We start from the raw sequence: 18220 nt of genomic DNA, 5'->3' as shown, positions 1-18220 counted from the left end.
AAAAGGAGCAAACTTGATAGCAAAAGAGATGTGCAAAAGTTGACCTTATTGTGATATACCACCACCAAAACAAAATCTATGTGATTATGTGTAAAAAAAACCAATGAGGCAATGTAAGGATCATTGTTGGTCATGGGGAGGTGGAAATAGAGTGCGGCACATGGAGTAGGTTGGCAGATGTGGTTACTGCCAGTAGTGGGAGGCGGTAGTGTATGCGATTGCCAACAACGATGGAGGAGGCTTTCGCGATTGCTACTGTTGGTAGGAGGCGCAAGGTTACATAAAGATTCTAAAAAAAAACTTTGAGAAAAGAAAAAAAAAATCTATATGTGTGTTTGCGGAAGCATAAAAAACTTTGTATATCCCGCCGGTGGGTTTAATTTTCTAACCCACCGGCAGGGTGATAATTTTTTGTATATGATCCCAAGATCTCACCTAAGCTGTGATACCATGTCAGATAATATGAAACTCCTCGATCAGAGTGATTTCCATTGATCAATATTTATAGGGTTACAATGAGAAACCTTATCATATTAGGTAACATAAGATATGTATAGATATCAAAGATAATCTTATACAAAATATATCCTAAACCTAAAATGAGAATATTCTATGGATATTCTCTATCATAAATCATAATAAACATATATCATCAACTGGGGATTATTATAGACCAAAGACGCTTGAGCGCTAAAATCATTTCCCAAACATTTATAGATTGTTTAAAGAGATTCCTCAGTATCCTACCTTTATAGTTTCTAATTCGTACACATATTTGTTACTAAAAACCATACAAAGTACTTGACTTCTCTAATAAGTCTAAAGTCATTTTCCAAACATTTATAGTTGTCAAGAACTACAGCTATAAGAACCTAACAAGTTGTTACACATTTACCTCTTTAAAGAGATTCCTCAGTATCCTACCTACAAATGTTTGGGAAATGACCTCTTTCATTAGTATTTGATGTCTAATACTGCACTAAAATGAGCATATGTTGTGGATCCTAAACAAGCCTAAAAAGAGTTAAGCATAAATGAATAACATCACCTAACTCCATAATTCATGGCAATCATGAAATCATATACTGTCATCGTATTAATAGGCATCTTGTATTACTGAGAAATCACACTTATTAGGTTACTTTTTTCTAATACGATGTTTTAGGTCACTTCTTTCTAATATGACGACTTTTATGAAATCAGTGGGTGTTATTAGACCTAAGATTTTAAACGGATTGTTATTTTGAACGATACAACACATTATGATGGCTAGCATTCTAAATTCTAACTAACAAGACAATATTAAAAGACTAGAGAGCTTCATTTTCGAAAATCAAACATAATTATAAATTAAAAATACCTAATCATAATAATTTAAATGCATACAAAATTTAAACACTTCGCAAACAATAATTGAGCGAGGCATAGCTTAGAGAAAGCCCTTTGTTTTTCTAGGTTTCAATGTTTCCCTATTACATTGGAAGTATCAATTTAAATGCATGTAAAATTTATACACTTCGCAAACAATATTAACATGTAACAATTCCATCGTATACATAATTTACAATTATCACCGCCATTGGGGGACCGCGTCTAAATAAAAATCAAGCCATGATCAAAGGGGGTCCATTAATCGTCTATAATCTAAAAACCATAAACCAATCAATCCGTTGATTCGATTCGTTTCAATTAATTGATCGAAGCCGGTATATTATATATGTAAATATCGGATATAGAATAAAGGATAGGAACATCATCTTCGCAAATATGAATCGATAAAAATATAACAAGGAAAAATTGATTTTTTATTTTAATTAACTCCTACAAAGAAATATTTTTTCGAAAAAAATCTTCTATTACATTACTCCTCGTTACGTTCTACTATTAGTTTGTTTATAGTCAAATAGTATAGTATTGGTGCGTTAATCCTAGTCGTACCTAATTTTATACAAACAAAAATCGAATATCGTCAGTAATAAAAATATCAACATAGTAATGGCTCGCTATTTCTTCGGTTTGAGTCATAATCATTGTGTATGAGAGATGGCCGAGCGGTTCAAGGCGTAGCATTGGAAGTGCTATATAGGATTTTGTTTACCGAGGGTTCGAATCCCTCTCTTTTCATCTTTTACTTTCACGTGATTGAATTCGCCAACATTTCTAACTTTAACAAATCAAATAACAAGAAATACTTTATTTAGAACATAAGAGTTAGATCCTTCTTGTATTTTGATATATATTTCTTCTATTTCAAATTGCTGCGATACCTAAAATACCGGAAATAAAATAATAGACAAGGAGTGAAAATTTTTCTGTGTATCTAGGATACATGAATAGGAAAAAACCGGGATGGGATAGAATATATGAGCGGGAGAAAATCTAGGGCAAACCCCCCACTTTTAACCTTAAGTCATTTTCCGTTTCCAAAGGAAAGGGGCCAAATTGTCCGAACCCCTTTCTTTTGTATTTTAGTTAGGGTTTCGTCTGACGTGAATAATATTCTACCACCAGCAATTCATTGATTTGCAAACCGACCCACTTACCTGTTCTCATTGACTGAACTGAACTGAACTGAACTAAACTGAGCTGAAATGAATATTTTATAAGAGATGGAAATTAGGAGCTGAACTGAACTGAATTTCAACGTATGAGAACAGGCCCTTACTATCTATTATTTGATTGACTAATCCAGTAATCCTTTATATGGAAATGGGTTAAGGGTCAAATGTTTAGGTAATTCCTCACGGGGGATAAATCAAGAGTGTTTTGAATTAGAGCTGGGATTTTTGTTCATCCCTCGCCATAATAGTATCCTTGGGTTTGCGACAATAACTTGGTATATCTACGGCCGTTAACTAAAATGTGTCTATGGTTAACTAATTGGCGGGCTCCAGGAATGGTCGGAGCTTTACCCAATCGAAAAAGGATATTATCCAAACGCATTTCAAGTAATTATAGTAAAACCTGTCCTGTTGACCCTTTGGCTTTTCTGGCGATATGAACGTTATTAAGTAATTGTCGTTCTGTAATACCATAATGAAAACGTAATTTTTGTTTTTCTTCTAGACAAATACGATATTGCGATCTTTTCCCAAAACAGGATTGGTTTCTGCGCTCGGGGCCACAACTAGTAAAACTAAAATATCAACAACCTAACTTAAATATCTACTGAAGACCTGAAGTAAGTAGACTTTTAATTAATATCAATACAAAGTTTCATATGTGGCTGGCTATCAATAAGTGGAAGACTCTTGAGTGGTTTTTCGATTTGATTTTTCGGCCCATGGCCACGCACGTCATTCACTTTTCTTTTTTGTTTTTTTTTTTTAAAAAAATAAATAAAAGCACACTAATAAGACTACTCAACTGCTGAACTTAAATAAGAAACTCAAATAGAGCGTGAGAAACAAGGGAATAAGGTATGAGAGAGAAAGTGATTACTAGAGAACAGAGCATTCCAAGAACAGAGAAAAATTATTCAACAGTTGCCATGATTCACGGCTGGGTAAGTATGAATTTTACAGGTATAGATGTACTGCTATTTGACATATCGAATGGATTATTAGGATTCTGTTCTCCTCCCCCCTTCCTCTAAGAAATTAAAAAAAAAAAAAAAAAAAATATATGTATGAAAAATATTAAAAAAAATTAGTATGCTTTAAACTGTGTTCCTTAGCTAGACAGTGTGCAAGGCTTTAAGAACCAGAACACATCCAATGTTCTTCCTTCTTTTGCAGCTTCTCAATGTTGTCATCATCAAGCTCATCCCTCAGTGTCTTCTTCTGTCCCAACTCTTGTAAAATCTCTAAGCTTAAATTTTTAAACTTGTCAACAGTATATGGAGCTGACCTTGTAATCCACATCATACAAAAAGGAACCAAATGCCATTGCCTCCAAAAGTAGTAATCGTAATCCATGGGGAGTTATCAAAATGACTTCATCGTTCTGTACCTTCATTTTCGTTTTAGCCACATCTGCACATCTGATGTCGGGGAGATCAAATAATGCTTTTACTTGCCTCTCCACCAATGACTTAGCTCTATCTGATAATAATTGTGCACAGCTCTCTAAAGTATCCTCATCAAGGTGCTGCACATAAGACCTTAAGTCTGTGTACCAGGGAGCTAAATCTTCAACGATTGAATCAGGGCTGTCATGCATTTTAATAAATGCTCTCTCACGTTCAAACCTACGTTCAACACTCCGGAGAAAATGTGCATACACAACAGAATCAGCATACAACAACCCGAGATCAATATTGCTGCTCTCTATAATGCTGATCTCATCATCAGGCAGTGTGGGATCACGAAGTTTGACCAGTATGCTATGCATCATGATAACCAACTGGCCTATGATCATATCTTGTAATCCTTTTGAGTGTACAGCTCTGAGTTTTTCTCCATTCAATGGCCAGAAATCTGAAGTTGTCAGGGTTCTCTTGGAAAACATCGAAATGTTTTTTTCCATAAACCTTTGTACAATTAAACAATACATAATATCTTCTACATCTCTTCTCTTTGCCTTCTCATATCTTTCAAGTGCTCCCCTGAAATCATTATACAGCAAAACTCAGTAATCAGAGGTCAAACAAAGGAATACATCAAATTATGCACTAAAAGCACTCAAAAAAAAAAGTTATTTAAATCCTAATGTACTTTTCTTCATATAAATGTGCATTACCACTGGATTTCAAAAATGACAGGCAAGGAAAATTATACCTGAATTGGTTTTTTCTACTAGATGGCGGAAATAAATTGTCATACTCATCCCTCTCATCTCGGAGGCTCACGAGCTCCTTTTCAACATTTGCAAAGAAAATATGTGGGGCTCTCTGCAAAATCCTTGTCAGCTTTTTCCCAACTGCAGACTCTAAGAAAAGAGGAGCAGAAGGTTTCGGATTCTCTACAAAATCATCAGTAGCTCTCACCAAAACTCTACGCTTTCCATTGCAGAACAAACTAAAGCCCTGCGTACATTGATCAAAGAAATGATATAATTAAAAATTTAGAATTATGGGCAGCCTACAAAGCTAAGCTAGTCTAAGTTAGTTAAATATATAGATAACAAATTTCTAATGCTACATGTAATCATGCAATTTTGAGTGTAAACCAAAGAGATGAGTGCTAGCCTACAAAGCTAAGCTAGTCTAAGTACTTTTTTATAGGTACCTGCAATAGATCAGGCTAGTCCATCCCAGCCATCCAAACCGATTCAAGTTTATGTAAGGAAAAGGCACAAAACAACAAAAGGGCAGGAGCAGTAGAGGACAAAAGAGAATTTTTCTCTGAAATTTTTGGTGTACAGCCACATGGCAGAGTATGACAGGGTTCTATGAATTCTAGGGTAACCTTGGGAAAGGGTGACTGAGTATTTAAGGGGAAAACAGGGTTTTGTAAGGGTATGCCGATTTTGATGTAATCTCTAGACTAGTAGTAGCAGTAGCATTTCTTCCAAGACTCCACCTTTATTGTAATAGCAGCAGTAGTACTATACCTTGTAGTAATCTTCCATTTTCAATTAAATACCCTTAAGCTTTCCTCCTATATTTCTGTGTGTGCTTGTGAGTACTGTTACATTGACCCTCAAACAACAGGCTAATCTACAGGCTACAGGATATAAGTCTCTAATCTCTCTATCATCAGAATTGCAAACAGGAAGTATAGAAAAAACAAAATTTAGTTCATCCAACAGGTTTTCCTGTCTCCCCAATAAGATTTTATTTATTTTGGAAAAAGCAAAATAAATTACTCTAATGCCTCTAAAGAATCTTTCGTCCAGGCAAGGCAAAGGGAGTTAGATGAACGCAGCCATGTCTATGCGATAACAGAGAAGCTGCTGACATATTCAGCAACTAGTGTAAGCTATTACAAATAAGTACAGGCTTATAGAAGGCTGTTAAATGGTGCCAATTTTTCCCCATTTTGACATTTATTGTACAATATTCAGATTTTCAGAATTAAGGAAATACGGATATGTTAAATGTATTTCGAGTCTTGTCAATTACAAAACTTAAAAGCAATAAGCACCCCCCTCCCTGATAAGAATATAAAAAGGTTATATAAAAAATTGACATGCCCTCACATAATCACATACTTATCTCCAAGTGGGAAAATAGCAAAAGGCAGAATTAAATCCAAAAGGAGAATTCAAAGTCTTGACTAGAAAATAAGTAAAGCAATTTTGCACTTCTACTTCGAAGTTGGGAAACAGGAAACAAATTGGGTTGATTGTGAAATAGCATTGATAAGGAAACTAGAGTCTGCCAGAAATACTTGAGGAGCAGAAGAGAATTTCTAATTTAAGGACCAGTTAAACATTGCAAATAATAATACGCAATCCCAGGGCTTCAAGGATACAAGCTTCATGCAATTGCAGAATGTATTTACTGTCTGATGAAAGATGGACATAGGTTAATGCGACATATGCCTCACATCCAATTAGACAAAAGAAATTCATAACAGCAGAAAATTTCCATTTGTTTGAAGAAATATAACCCAATTTCCAAAAATGGCTACAGATAGCATTCCAGGAAATGAATTGATCAATAATATAACTTACTGCGTTGCGATAGTAGTGAAAATGTTCCTCCGCTGCAGCAGTAACACCTTTAGGCAACCTTCCAGTTTCTGATTCTCTTTGTATTCCAGAAATCAGCTCTGCAGGGATATACAGATCGTTAAGGGAAGATATCACACACCCAAAAAAACAAATAAAAAATCTAGACTCCTTGGTCTTAAGAATGCCGATTTGAAGGTATTGACAAACTTTATCAATACATGTGTCAAAACATAGTTCAGTAGCAGACACTTCACAATGCCAAAGTACTTAACAAAATTTCTTCATTGTTTGATAATATAACAATAGACCCAAAATTACTTTGCAAAATATGGGAATCAACTCAATGATTCGAAGGTTAAAAGTATTTTCATTGGGAGGGAAGGAAACTGTCAAGAAACTCTGAAAAACAGTATTAAACTTGTCACTTGCTCTTTTAGTCCACAACCCTACAACAAGGTCAACAACTAGACATTACAGAGCTCAAGCATGCTTAACTGCATACAGTTGTCATCTACGAAAAAAACGAAAGGCTAAGTATAGAGATACACTTAACAAAACAGGCCACAAAAGCAGAGTCATCTTAACCTGAAATCCCTCCCTAAAGGACATCCTACATTTGGAAGTAGGAATCCTTTTTCAAACTTCACAGGAAGTGCATTAGGTTCCCAGACAGTCCTTAGATGGGTAGTCAAAAACTAAAGAAGCACTTAACAGTAAAAGAGATTTCATTGGCATTCAACACGGTCAAGTCATCATCACATCTAAGTTCCATATTGGACAGAACTTAATAACCTATCATTTAGAACAGCAATTCTGAAAAGATGTGGAGCTTGGAGCTTTAAAGGTTGAGCCCAGTACCATATATCATGCCAAAGAGGCATCCACTTTTACTTAAGACCATCTTGAAATCTACTGAATATACCATCATGAATCCCAGCAATAACATAATGTACTCTTAGATGATCAAAATCAAAATTTCAACAATAAATCAAAATCTCAAGCCTTCTTTTCTAAATTGTGATTTGTCATTAAATCAAAATGGTCATTTGTTGGGTTGATTATTGAAGCACAATTAGATTTAAAGGAAAGGAAAGGAAAAAATATTGCTCACCATAAGGCTATTGTATCAGACCAGCTAATAAAAGGTAGGCAACAAAAGCATGATATAAGAAGATGCATACAGCCATACAAGTTGCAAATTTTTCCTTCTCTCTCCACTTATTAAGTGTTGGTATGCGATATGTGAAAGCACAAGAACTCATCAGCAATTGAGCTGGCTAAAACAAACTCTAGCTAATCTCCACTATATCATACTTCCTAAGCAATTAGGCAGTGGTCACTCACTTCCAAAGAGAATGTCACTACTTATCCAAGTAAAGTTAGGGATGTTTCTACTTTCTAGTATGACACTCATCCTTTCACATTTCAACAGAAAGCCTAGAGTGATGCTACTTTCAGAAGTTAGAGCATTAGAAACAACTTAGAAATTACAAAGAGGAAAGGAAAACTTGTGAACTGGATTAGGAGGCAGGAATCTACTCTACATCATATGCTTCGTGGGAAAAAAAACAGCAAGTCCGCAACAATCTTGAACTATGCAGTTCAAGATTGTTTCATCCTAAGAAGTGAACCAACAAAGGACATCTCTCTCTCTCTCTCTCTTTCCTAAATCCCACATTGTTATCTTTTATATGATTCAAATTCTCTAATCACTACAGTACATCAGTCAAGTAAATGCAACCAAAACATCAAACGAGTAAACAAACAGAGCAGGAAAAGAATTGTTCAATTATCAATCAGTATATTATGTACCAGTTACGAATCCTGCAATACAAAGGATAAAGAACTTGTCTCCAATTTCTTCATCAACAAATAAACACTAATAATAATTATTCCGCCTCAAAAAAATTCTAATCAGATAAAGAAAAAATCAGTGCTCAGATGCTAATCCAACAGCAATCTACATTTTAGCATATTAAATAATTCAAGAAACTGCTTATAATAGTAAATTAATCAAGAAACTGCATATTAATCCAGCAGAAAATTGTCTCCAATTTTTTCATTAGCAAAGAAACACTAAATTGGACACTATCTCAAAATTTTCCGACCAGATAAACGGAAAATAACGCTTAGATGTTAATCAACTAAACTCTACATTGCAACATATTAATCAAATTATAGAAAACAAAAATATCAACAAAAGAAAACTGCATATTAATTCAACAGAAACTTATCGCCGATTTTTTCATAAGCAAATCAACATAGAATTGGACACCAAAAATTCTCAAAGAAAACTGCATATCATCTACATTTCAGGCATTCAGTTATAACAATAAAGTATAAACTAATCAAAATAACGCGCAACTAACTTATGGAATTTCTTCATTGCTAGCAATAAAATGCAGTAAAACGAATAATAAATAGAGAGATAATACACCTTCAGCAGAACGAACATCAAGGTAAGTTCGAGAACGAAGAGATTGATTCTTGAGTGCAATCTTGCGATTATCCTCTTCAGCAGCAGAATAAGAATCAGAATCAGCAGCAGAAACAGATGAAGAAGACGGAACAGCAGCATCCGCCATTAATTTGAGCTTGGAAGAGCAGCAACATAGTAACGAAGAGTTACTCCGAGTGAAAAAACTCCGACGAAGAACCACCGCAGAAAACGCCGAAGAAGACGCCGCCGACGAAGAAGAAATCCTATCTTTGAGCAGCTCAAGAACGAGAGGAGTAGAGGAGGATAGCACCGACATTGTTAATGGTTTCTGGAAATTGAAGAGAGAGAAAATGCGAGAAAGAGGAGAGAGAAAATCTGGAGGTTGAAGATGATGATTGGTGAAATTGAGTTGCAGGAAAAAAAGAGGGGAATGGAGGAGAGAGAAAGGATATATATGGTGTGGGTGTCTGAAGGAGTGTGGGCATGGGGTTCAAATGGGGTGGGTAGGGTCGAGTCAGGTGATTTTATATGTTTGAGCTGGTCATAAAATCAAGATGGGTTGAGTAAGAAATGTACGGAGTATGAACTAAATAATGGAGGTCAAGTAGAAGGGACAAAGGGTCATGAAAGTTCACGTGTTATTAGAATTATAATTTACACTTTTAGAGGAAATTTTGAGGTTTCGGGCCTGGTGATAAAAGGTATTGAGACCCTATGAGATATATCTCGGGGCCATATTATGCTGTTTCAAATCATATATGATCATTATATGTTGTCATAAACGTTCGTGGTAGGCTTGAGTTTACGAAACACTGCAAGTTGTTAACAGGTAAAATGATTGTTTAAGGGCATATTAGATGGTTCCACCGACCCAATTGAACTCCCGGAGGGGTATTAGGGACCATGGTAAACATCTCAACAATTTTTACTTCCGGACGAAAAAAGGTCAAAAAAAATTACAAAATTGAAGGCTATAATCCACGCTTTTTGAGGAAATTTTGAGGTTTCGGAGGCCAATGGCGAAAAGCCTTGAGACCCTAAAAGATACATCTCGAGGTCATATAATGTCGTTTGAAACCACATAGGATCATTATATGTTGTCACAAACGTCCGTGGTAGGCTTGAGTTTACACAATCACAACAAGTAGTAAATGGGTAAAATGACTGTTTAAGGGCATATTGGATGGTTCCACTGGACCTAATTGGACTCCCTCCCGAAGAGTATTAAGGACCATGGTAAACATCTCGGTAATTTTTATTTCTGAGCGAAAAAGGTCAAAAAACTACAAAATTGAAGGCTATAATCCACGTTTTTTGAGAAAATTTTGAGGTTTCAGGGCCCGCTGGCAAAAAGCCTTGAGACCTTAAGGGATACATCTTGGGGACATATAATGTCGTTTGAAACCACATATGATCATTATATGTTGTCATAAACGTCCATGGTAGGCTTGAGTTTACGAAATCACTACAAGTTGTGAACGGGTAAAATGACCGTTCAATGGCATATTGGATGGTTCCACCGACCCAATTGGACTCTCGGATGGTATTAGGGACCATGTTAAACATCTCAACAATTTTTATTTCTGGGCGAAAAAAGGTTAAAAATTTACAAAATTGAAGGTTATAATCCACGCTTTTTGAGGAAATTTTGAGGTTTCGGGGCCCGCTGGCGAAAAGCCTTTAGACCCTAAGGGATACATCTCAGGGCCATATAAATGTCGTTTGAAACCACATATGATCATTAAATGTTGTCATAAACGTCCGTGGTAGGCTTGACTACGTTTACGAAATTAGTGCAATTTGCGAACAGGTAAATGACCGATTAAGGACATATTGGATGGCTCCACCAATCCAATTGGACTCCCGGAGGGTATTAGAGACCATAGGTAAACATCTCGGCAATTTTTATTTCCGCGCAAAAAAAGTTCAAAAAATTACAAAATTGAAGGCTATAATCCACGCTTTTTAAGGAAATTTTGAGGTTTCGGGTCCCGGTGGCGAAAAGTGTTGAGACCCTATGGGATATATTTTGGTGTCATATAATGCCGTTTGAAACCATATATGATCATTATATGTTGTTATAAATGTCCGTGGTAGGCTTGAGTTTACGAAATCACTACAAGTTGTGAACATGTAAAATGATCGTTTAAGGGCATATTTGATGGTTTCACCGACCCAATTGGACTCCCGGAGGGTATTAGAGACTATGGTAAACATCTCGTCAATTTTTATTTCCGGGCGAAAGAAGGTTAAAAAAATAACAATATCCACGTTTTTTTTTTGAAATTTTGAGGTTTTTGGGCCCGGTGACGAAAAGTGTTGAGACCCTAGAGAATATGATGGCATATAATGTCGTTTGAAACCATATATGATCATTAGATGTTGTCATAAACGTACGTAGTAGGCTTGAGTTTACGAAATCACTACAAGTTGTGAACGGGTAAAATGACCGTTTAAGTCATATTGGATGGTTCTTTTAACCCAATTGGACTTCCGAAGGGTATTAGGGACCATGGTAAACATCTCGGCAATTTTTATTTCCAGGCAAAAAAAGGTCAAAAAAATTACAAAATTGGGCTATAATCCACGCCTTTTGAGGAAATTTGGAGGATTTGGGGCCTGGTAACGAAAAGCCTTGAGACCCTAAGGGATACATCTCAGGGCCATATAATGCCGTTTAAAACCACATTATTGTCATAAATGTCCGTGGTAGGCTTGAGTTTATGAAATCACTACAAGTAGTGAACAGGTAAAATGTTTGTTTAAGGGCATATTGGATAGATCCACCAACTCAATTGGACTCTCTGAGAGTATTAGGGACCATGGTAAACATCTCCACAATTTTTATTTCCAATATAAAAAAGGTCAAAAAATTACAAAATTGAAAGCTATAATCCACGTTTTTAAGGAAATTTTGAGGTTTCAGGGCCTGATGGCGAACAAATGAATAGGTAATAGTTAAATAATTATTTTCTTTCCTTTAATTGGTTTCATTTTCATTTCGTTTCCATTATTTGAACCAAACGACCCCTACTTCAAAAATAGATTAATATGGAATCTCTTGATCTCACACCAAGGGATAACAAATTACCAATAGAAACATGTCATGATAGCAAAAACGTTATTGTAAAGATGTGTTTCAGTTTATTTTCAAGCCAAGTTTAGTTCACCTTCACCTTATTACTAATTTCATATTAAACTAGACTAAATAAATTCTAAACTTAGGGTTCGTTTGACATTGATGTGGTTTTTTGTTTTTTGGTTTTTTGTTTTCTAAATGTATTTGATATGAGTCCCATAATGAATCAAAAATTATATAAACTTATTAAAATTATGATAATTTTGAAAACTGACAACAGAAAAGTAGAAACACCTTTTTTTTGTTTCCTTTTTTGGTTTTTGGTTTTTTTAAAAAAAGGAAACTGAAAACCAAAAATTGATGCCAAACAAGCCCTTAGTTTATTGTTTTATGTGCAATTTTTTATTGCTGAATTTCGTAAAAATTGATTGAATTAGGCAGTAACTTTGGATCAAATCGCGTAAGTAAGCAAAAATAAGATGAATTAAACGGAGACTAGACGGAGGAAGTTAGTTTGGGCTAGGCCCTAAGCCTATTATAGGCTAAATTTGGGGTTAAACTAGCCTAGTGGGCTTTTAGTTGAAAAAAAATGGGCCGACATAGGCTAAGATTTTCCTGTTAATCGTTGGATCTTGGTGGTGGTTTTTGTTTGTGTGTAATGTGGGATGTTGTTGTGAAGCTTACAATGCTGTTTCAGACCTTACTTAATTTCCCAATTGCATTGTCCTGTTAATTTCTTGTTATAGGAGCAGATTTCGGCTACGAGCACCGCGGCTGTGAATCCCGAGTGGGCCGGGTTATAGAATCATAGAATGCGCCTCTCTTTTATTTTTTTTTTTTTTTTTTTTTTTGTCCCCTTTTGTATTCAATTGTTTAATTTAGAATGCTGAAACTCGATTTTTGAATTCATCTTGTCATCTGTTTGTATTGATAACATGCTGTTACATTCCTTGTCTTGTTGGATACTATTTCAGCTCATTTTCCTGTGGTGGATCTTGTAAATTATGGCATGAATGGTTACTTCATAGTTTGTTTTGGATTATTAAATGTGTAGAATATCCATGAAATTGCTGAATTTGACACCTGAACGCGTAATCTTGTGCAACACTTGTAGTTGAGTTTTAGTGACATGGGTTTGGTGTGGAATGCTGATTTTGAGTAACACTAGTTTTTGATATTGAACGTTTATTAGCGAAAAGCCTTGAGATCCTAAGGGATACATCTCAGGGTCGTATAATGCTGTTTAAAACCATATATAATCATTATATGTCGTCATAAACGTCCGTGGTAGGCTTGAGTTTACGAAATCGGTGCAAGTTGCGAACGGGTAAAATGACCGTTTAAGGACATATTGGATGGTTCCACCGACCCAATTGGACGCCTGGAATGTATTAAGGACCATGGTAAACATCTCGTCAAATTTTATTTCCGAGCAAAAAAAAGATTAAAAAATTACAAAATTGAAGGCTATATCCACGTATTTTGAGGAAATTTTGAAGTTTTGGGGCCTGATGGCGAAAAGTGTTGAGACCCTAGGGGATATATCTCGGGGTCATATATTGTTGTTTGAAACCATATATGATTTTTATATGTTGTCATTTTTGTACGTGGTAGGCTTGAGTTTACGAAATCACTGCAAGTTGTGAACGGGTAAAATGACCGTTTAAGGGCATATTGGATGGTTCAACCAACCCAATTGGACTCCTGGTGGGTATTAAGGACCATGATAAATATCTCGGCAGTTTTTATTTTTGGGCGAAAAATGATTAAAAAATTACAAAATTGAAGGCTATAATCCACGTTTTTTGAGGAATTTTCGAGGTTTCGGAGCCTGGTGGCGAAAAGTGTTGAGACCCTAGGGGATATATCTCGGGGTCATATATTGATGTTTGAAATCATATATGATCATTATATGTTGTCATAAACGTACGTGGTAGGCTTGAGTTTACGAAATCAATGCAAATTGTGAACGGATAAAATGACCGTTTAAGGGGCATATTGGATGGTTCCACCGACCCAATTGGATTACCGGAGGGTATTAGGAACCATGGTAAACATCTCGGCAATTTTTATTTCCGAGCGAAAAAAGGTTAAAAAATTACAAAATTGAAGGCGATTATCCACGTTTTTTGAGGAAATTTTGAGGTTTAGGGGCTTGATGGCGAAAATCCTTGAGACCCTAAAGGATACATTTCGAGGTCGTATAATGCCGTTTGAAACCATATATGATCATTATATGTTGTCATAAATGTCCGTGGTAGGCTTGAGTTCGTTTACAAAATCGGTGCAAGTTGCGAACGGGTAAAATGACCGTTTAAGGGCATATTAGATGGTTTCATCGACAATATTGGACTTCCGGAGGGTATTAGGGACCATGGTAAACATCTCAGCAATTTTTATTTTCGGGCGAATAAAGGTCAAAAAATTACAAAATTGAAGGCTATAATCCACGTTTTTTGAAGAAATTTTGAGGTTTAGGAGCCCGAAGGCGAAAAGCCTTTAGACCCTAAGGGTTACATCTCAGGGTCGTATAATTTCGTTTGAAACCATATATGATCATTATATGTCGTCATAAACGTCCGTGGTAGGCTTGAGTTTACAAAATCGGTGCAAGTTGCGAAGGGGTAAAATGATCGTTTAAGGGCATATTGGATGGTTCCACCGACCCAATTGGACTCACGAAAGGTATTAGGGACCATGGTAAACATCTCGGCAATTTTATTTTCAGGCGAGAAAAGTTCAAAAAATTACAAATTTGAAGGCTATAATCCATCTTTTTTGAGAAATTTTTGAGGTTTAGAAGCCCGGTTGCGAAAAGTCTTGAGACCCTAAGGTATACATCTCGAGGTCATATAATGCCGTTTGAAACCATATATGATCATTATATGTTGTCATAAACGTCCGTGGTTGGTTTGAGTTTACGAAATCAATACAAGTTGTGAACGAGTAAAATTACCGTTTAAGGGCATATTGGATGGTTCCACCGACCCAATTGGACTCTCAGATGGTATTAGGGAGGCTATTAGATACCATGGTACACATCTCGGCAATTTTTATTTCCGGACGAAAAAAGGTTAAAAAATTACAAAATTGAAGGCCATAATCCACGTTTTTTGAGGAAATTCTTTTGGTTTAGGGGTCCGGTGACGAAAAGCCTTGGGACCCTAAGGGATACATCTCGGGGTCATATAATGACGTTTGAAACCATATATGATCATTTTATGTTGTCGTAAACGTCCGTGGTAGACTTGAGTTTACAAAATCGGTGTAAGTTGCAAACAGGTTAAATGACCGTTTAAGGGCATATTGGATGATTCCACGGACCCAATTGGAGTTCTAGAGGGTATTAGGGACCATGTAAACAATACGACAATTTTTATTTTCGGGCTAAAAAGCTCAAAAAATTACAAAATTGAAGGCTATAGTCCACCCTTTTTAAGGTAATTTTTAGGTTTTGGGGCCTGGTGGCGTAAAGTGGCAAAATTGAAGGCTATAATCCACCCCATTGTTCGAGTACAGGATGGGTTTAGATCATTGTCGGTTAAGGTCGGGTCCTTGGGTTTCAATTCGAGTCAAATTCAAATCGCATTCAATTTCAGGTTCGGGTTGTACATTAGTAGAAAATACGTAATGGCAAGCGGTTCAAACCCCTAATGGGAGGCGATTCTGAACCGCATGCCTTTAGAGGGCTTGCCAATTGGTCTTTAAAATGGCAAGCGATTAAGAACCGCTTGCCAATTGTAGTGAAGGGGCAGCGGTTTTGGCGCCAAACCGCTGCCCATTAGGGGTATTAAAAATAATTTTTTTTTTGGTTTTTTTCAATTAAATTGATATATAATCAAATCATATGTAAAAACATTAATATTTTTATTAATTAATTGTTATAATATTACAATTTCTAATTTTTCTTCAAAAAAAAAAAATTACAATTTCTGATTTTCAATCACAAAAAAAATAAGGAAATTTTGACTTTTACCACCAAAAAATTTGGACAAATTGTTTTTTACCACCTACTATTTTAAAAGTTGTATTTTACCACCAAATAATGTTCTAAAAATTGTTTTTCACCACCTACCGTTAAGAAAACCGTTAAATCTAACGGTGTTAAAAAACATTCTTCGATTTTCGTGCCCGAAATATGTTTTTTATAGGTCAAAATTGATAAAAAAAAAATGATCGAAAATACCTCGTTTTGCGTGTTCACGCAATTTAATGTATTTTTAAACACGCAAAACGAGGTATTTCCGATCATTTTTTCATCAATTTTGACTTCAAAATGGATCTATAGAGACAAAATGCCCCCTAAACCTATGAAGAACATATTTTGGGCACGAAAATCGAAGAATTTAACAAAATTCCGTTAGATTTAACGGTTTTCTAAACGGTAGGTGGTAAAAAACAATTTTTTGAGTTTTATTTGGTGGTAAAATACAACTTTTAAAATAGTAGGTGGTAAAAAACAATTTGTCCAAATTTTTTGGTGGTAAAAGTCAAAATTTCCAAAAAATAAATTAACAAAAAAATTAATAATAATTACAATTTTGGTTTTCAACCACCAAACACCACCAGCCACCACCACCACACACCACCATCCAACAACCACCACCCCACACCACCAGCACCACGACCCCCAGCCACTCAACCACCACGACCCCCCACCCAAACCACGACCCTACCCACCAAAAAAAAACCCTCACCAAAACTACAACCCCCAGCCACCCACCCACTACGACCCCCACCCAAAACCAGATCCCCACCCACCAAAAAACCCCTCATCGAAACCACGACCCCACCCACCAAACCAGATTCCCACCCAAATAACGACCTCCACCCACGACCCTAACCCAAACCACGACCCCCCACCAAAAATCAAATTAAAATAAAAAAATAAAACTAAAATCGAAATAAAAATTAAAAAAAACCATCGATCTAACCCACCACGACCATCTAACCCACCGATTTTGGCTTCAAATTATGGTTTTAAAGGTCAAATTCGACCATAAAAACTCTAGATCTAGAGTTTTCATGGTCGAATTTGACCTAAAAAACTTATACACCCACACGCATGCACGAATTTGCTCGAAATTGTTCGAAATTTGGTTGAAATTATCCTCGAAATTACCCAGTTATGTTCGAATTTGATGAGATGAGAAAGAACAAAGGAAAAAGAGAAAATGAAAGAAGAAAGGGGCGAATTAGAGGGAAGAGGAGAGAGAGGGAAAACGAGAGTAGAAAGAGGAGAGAGAGAGAGAGAGAGAGAGAGAGAGAGAGCAGCCGAAATGAAAGAGGAGAGAGAGAGAGCTGGGGTAAAGAAAGAGGAGAAGAGAAATAAAAGAAGAGGGGGCGCGCGGGTTTAGGGTTTTTTTTAAATGGCAAGCGGTTTGGGGTTGAACCGCTTGTCATTATATATATTGGCAAGCGGTTCGCGTCAAAACCGCTCGCCATTTAATATTACAGGTTTTTTTTTTAAAAAAAAAGGGTGAATGGCAAGCGGATTTTTAAAATCGCTTGCCATTTGGGGCTTCCCAGGCCATCACTTATTTTCTACTAGTGGTATGTGAGTCAGGTTTGAGTGGGTTAATAGATAATACATTCGGGTTCGAGTTAGTGCTATGTTGGGTTTTGGTTCAAGTTCAATTCCAATAAATATCGATGTGCTCAAGCTGAACCTATATGGTTACACCTTCCATAATTTGATACGCATTATCAAGATTTTATTAAACCTATATATGAGTAATATAGAACAAAAGGTATACAAGATGAATCAGATTGTGGGTTTACTGATTTGTACCAGTATATAAATTGAACAAATGACATATAAATTTTATTAAACCTTCTATGACTCGGGTACAGGTTCTAATTGGGTTGGGTACTAGTTCGGGTTCATAATGTTGTTGGGTCGGATTAAATCGGTTGACGGTTACTCTCAGGTCAGGTGCAGGTTCGGGTTCAGGTAAAAAGTATTGGATCAAGTTGGTTGTCGGTTAACATCAGGTCAGGTTCAGGTCGGGTTGTAGGTCACTAGTTTCATCCCATTGTCCGGGTACATGTTGGGTTCAGATCATTGTCGGTTCAGGTCGGGTTCTTGGGTCGGTTCAGTTTTTGACAACTCTACTTGTAACCTTGTTTGAGTAGTTCACAAA

General features: G+C 36.1%; 1 protein-coding gene and 1 pseudogene across 2 annotated transcripts; both read right to left on the bottom strand.

Annotated features, from left to right (window-relative positions):
* Positions 1-2089: 2089 nt before the first annotated feature.
* On the bottom strand, positions 2090-3300 carry LOC145567939 (small ribosomal subunit protein uS4c pseudogene; annotated as a pseudogene). The gene is made up of 3 exons (XR_014095754.1): positions 3296-3300; positions 2666-3136; positions 2090-2543 (listed from the first exon to the last, which is right to left on the bottom strand). The product of XR_014095754.1 is annotated as a small ribosomal subunit protein uS4c pseudogene (transcript).
* A 115-nt stretch (positions 3301-3415) lies between these two features.
* LOC145582444 (UV-B-induced protein At3g17800, chloroplastic-like) lies at positions 3416-9407 on the bottom strand. Its single transcript, XM_081639446.1, has 4 exons — positions 8996-9407; positions 6559-6656; positions 4719-4966; positions 3416-4546 (listed from the first exon to the last, which is right to left on the bottom strand). The coding sequence occupies exons 1-4, from the start codon at positions 9312-9314 to the stop codon at positions 3829-3831; spliced, it is 1383 nt and encodes a 460-aa protein (XP_081495572.1). The 5' UTR covers positions 9315-9407; the 3' UTR covers positions 3416-3828.
* Between the last annotated feature and the right edge of the window lie 8813 nt (positions 9408-18220).

The sequence above is a fragment of the Chenopodium album genome, chromosome 2 (genome assembly GCF_948465745.1).
Source record: "Chenopodium album chromosome 2, dcCheAlbu1.1, whole genome shotgun sequence".
NCBI classification, from domain to species: domain Eukaryota; kingdom Viridiplantae; phylum Streptophyta; class Magnoliopsida; order Caryophyllales; family Amaranthaceae; genus Chenopodium; species Chenopodium album.
The sequence above is the reverse complement of the archived record's forward strand: the minus strand, read 5'-3'. Positions and strand labels throughout refer to the sequence as shown.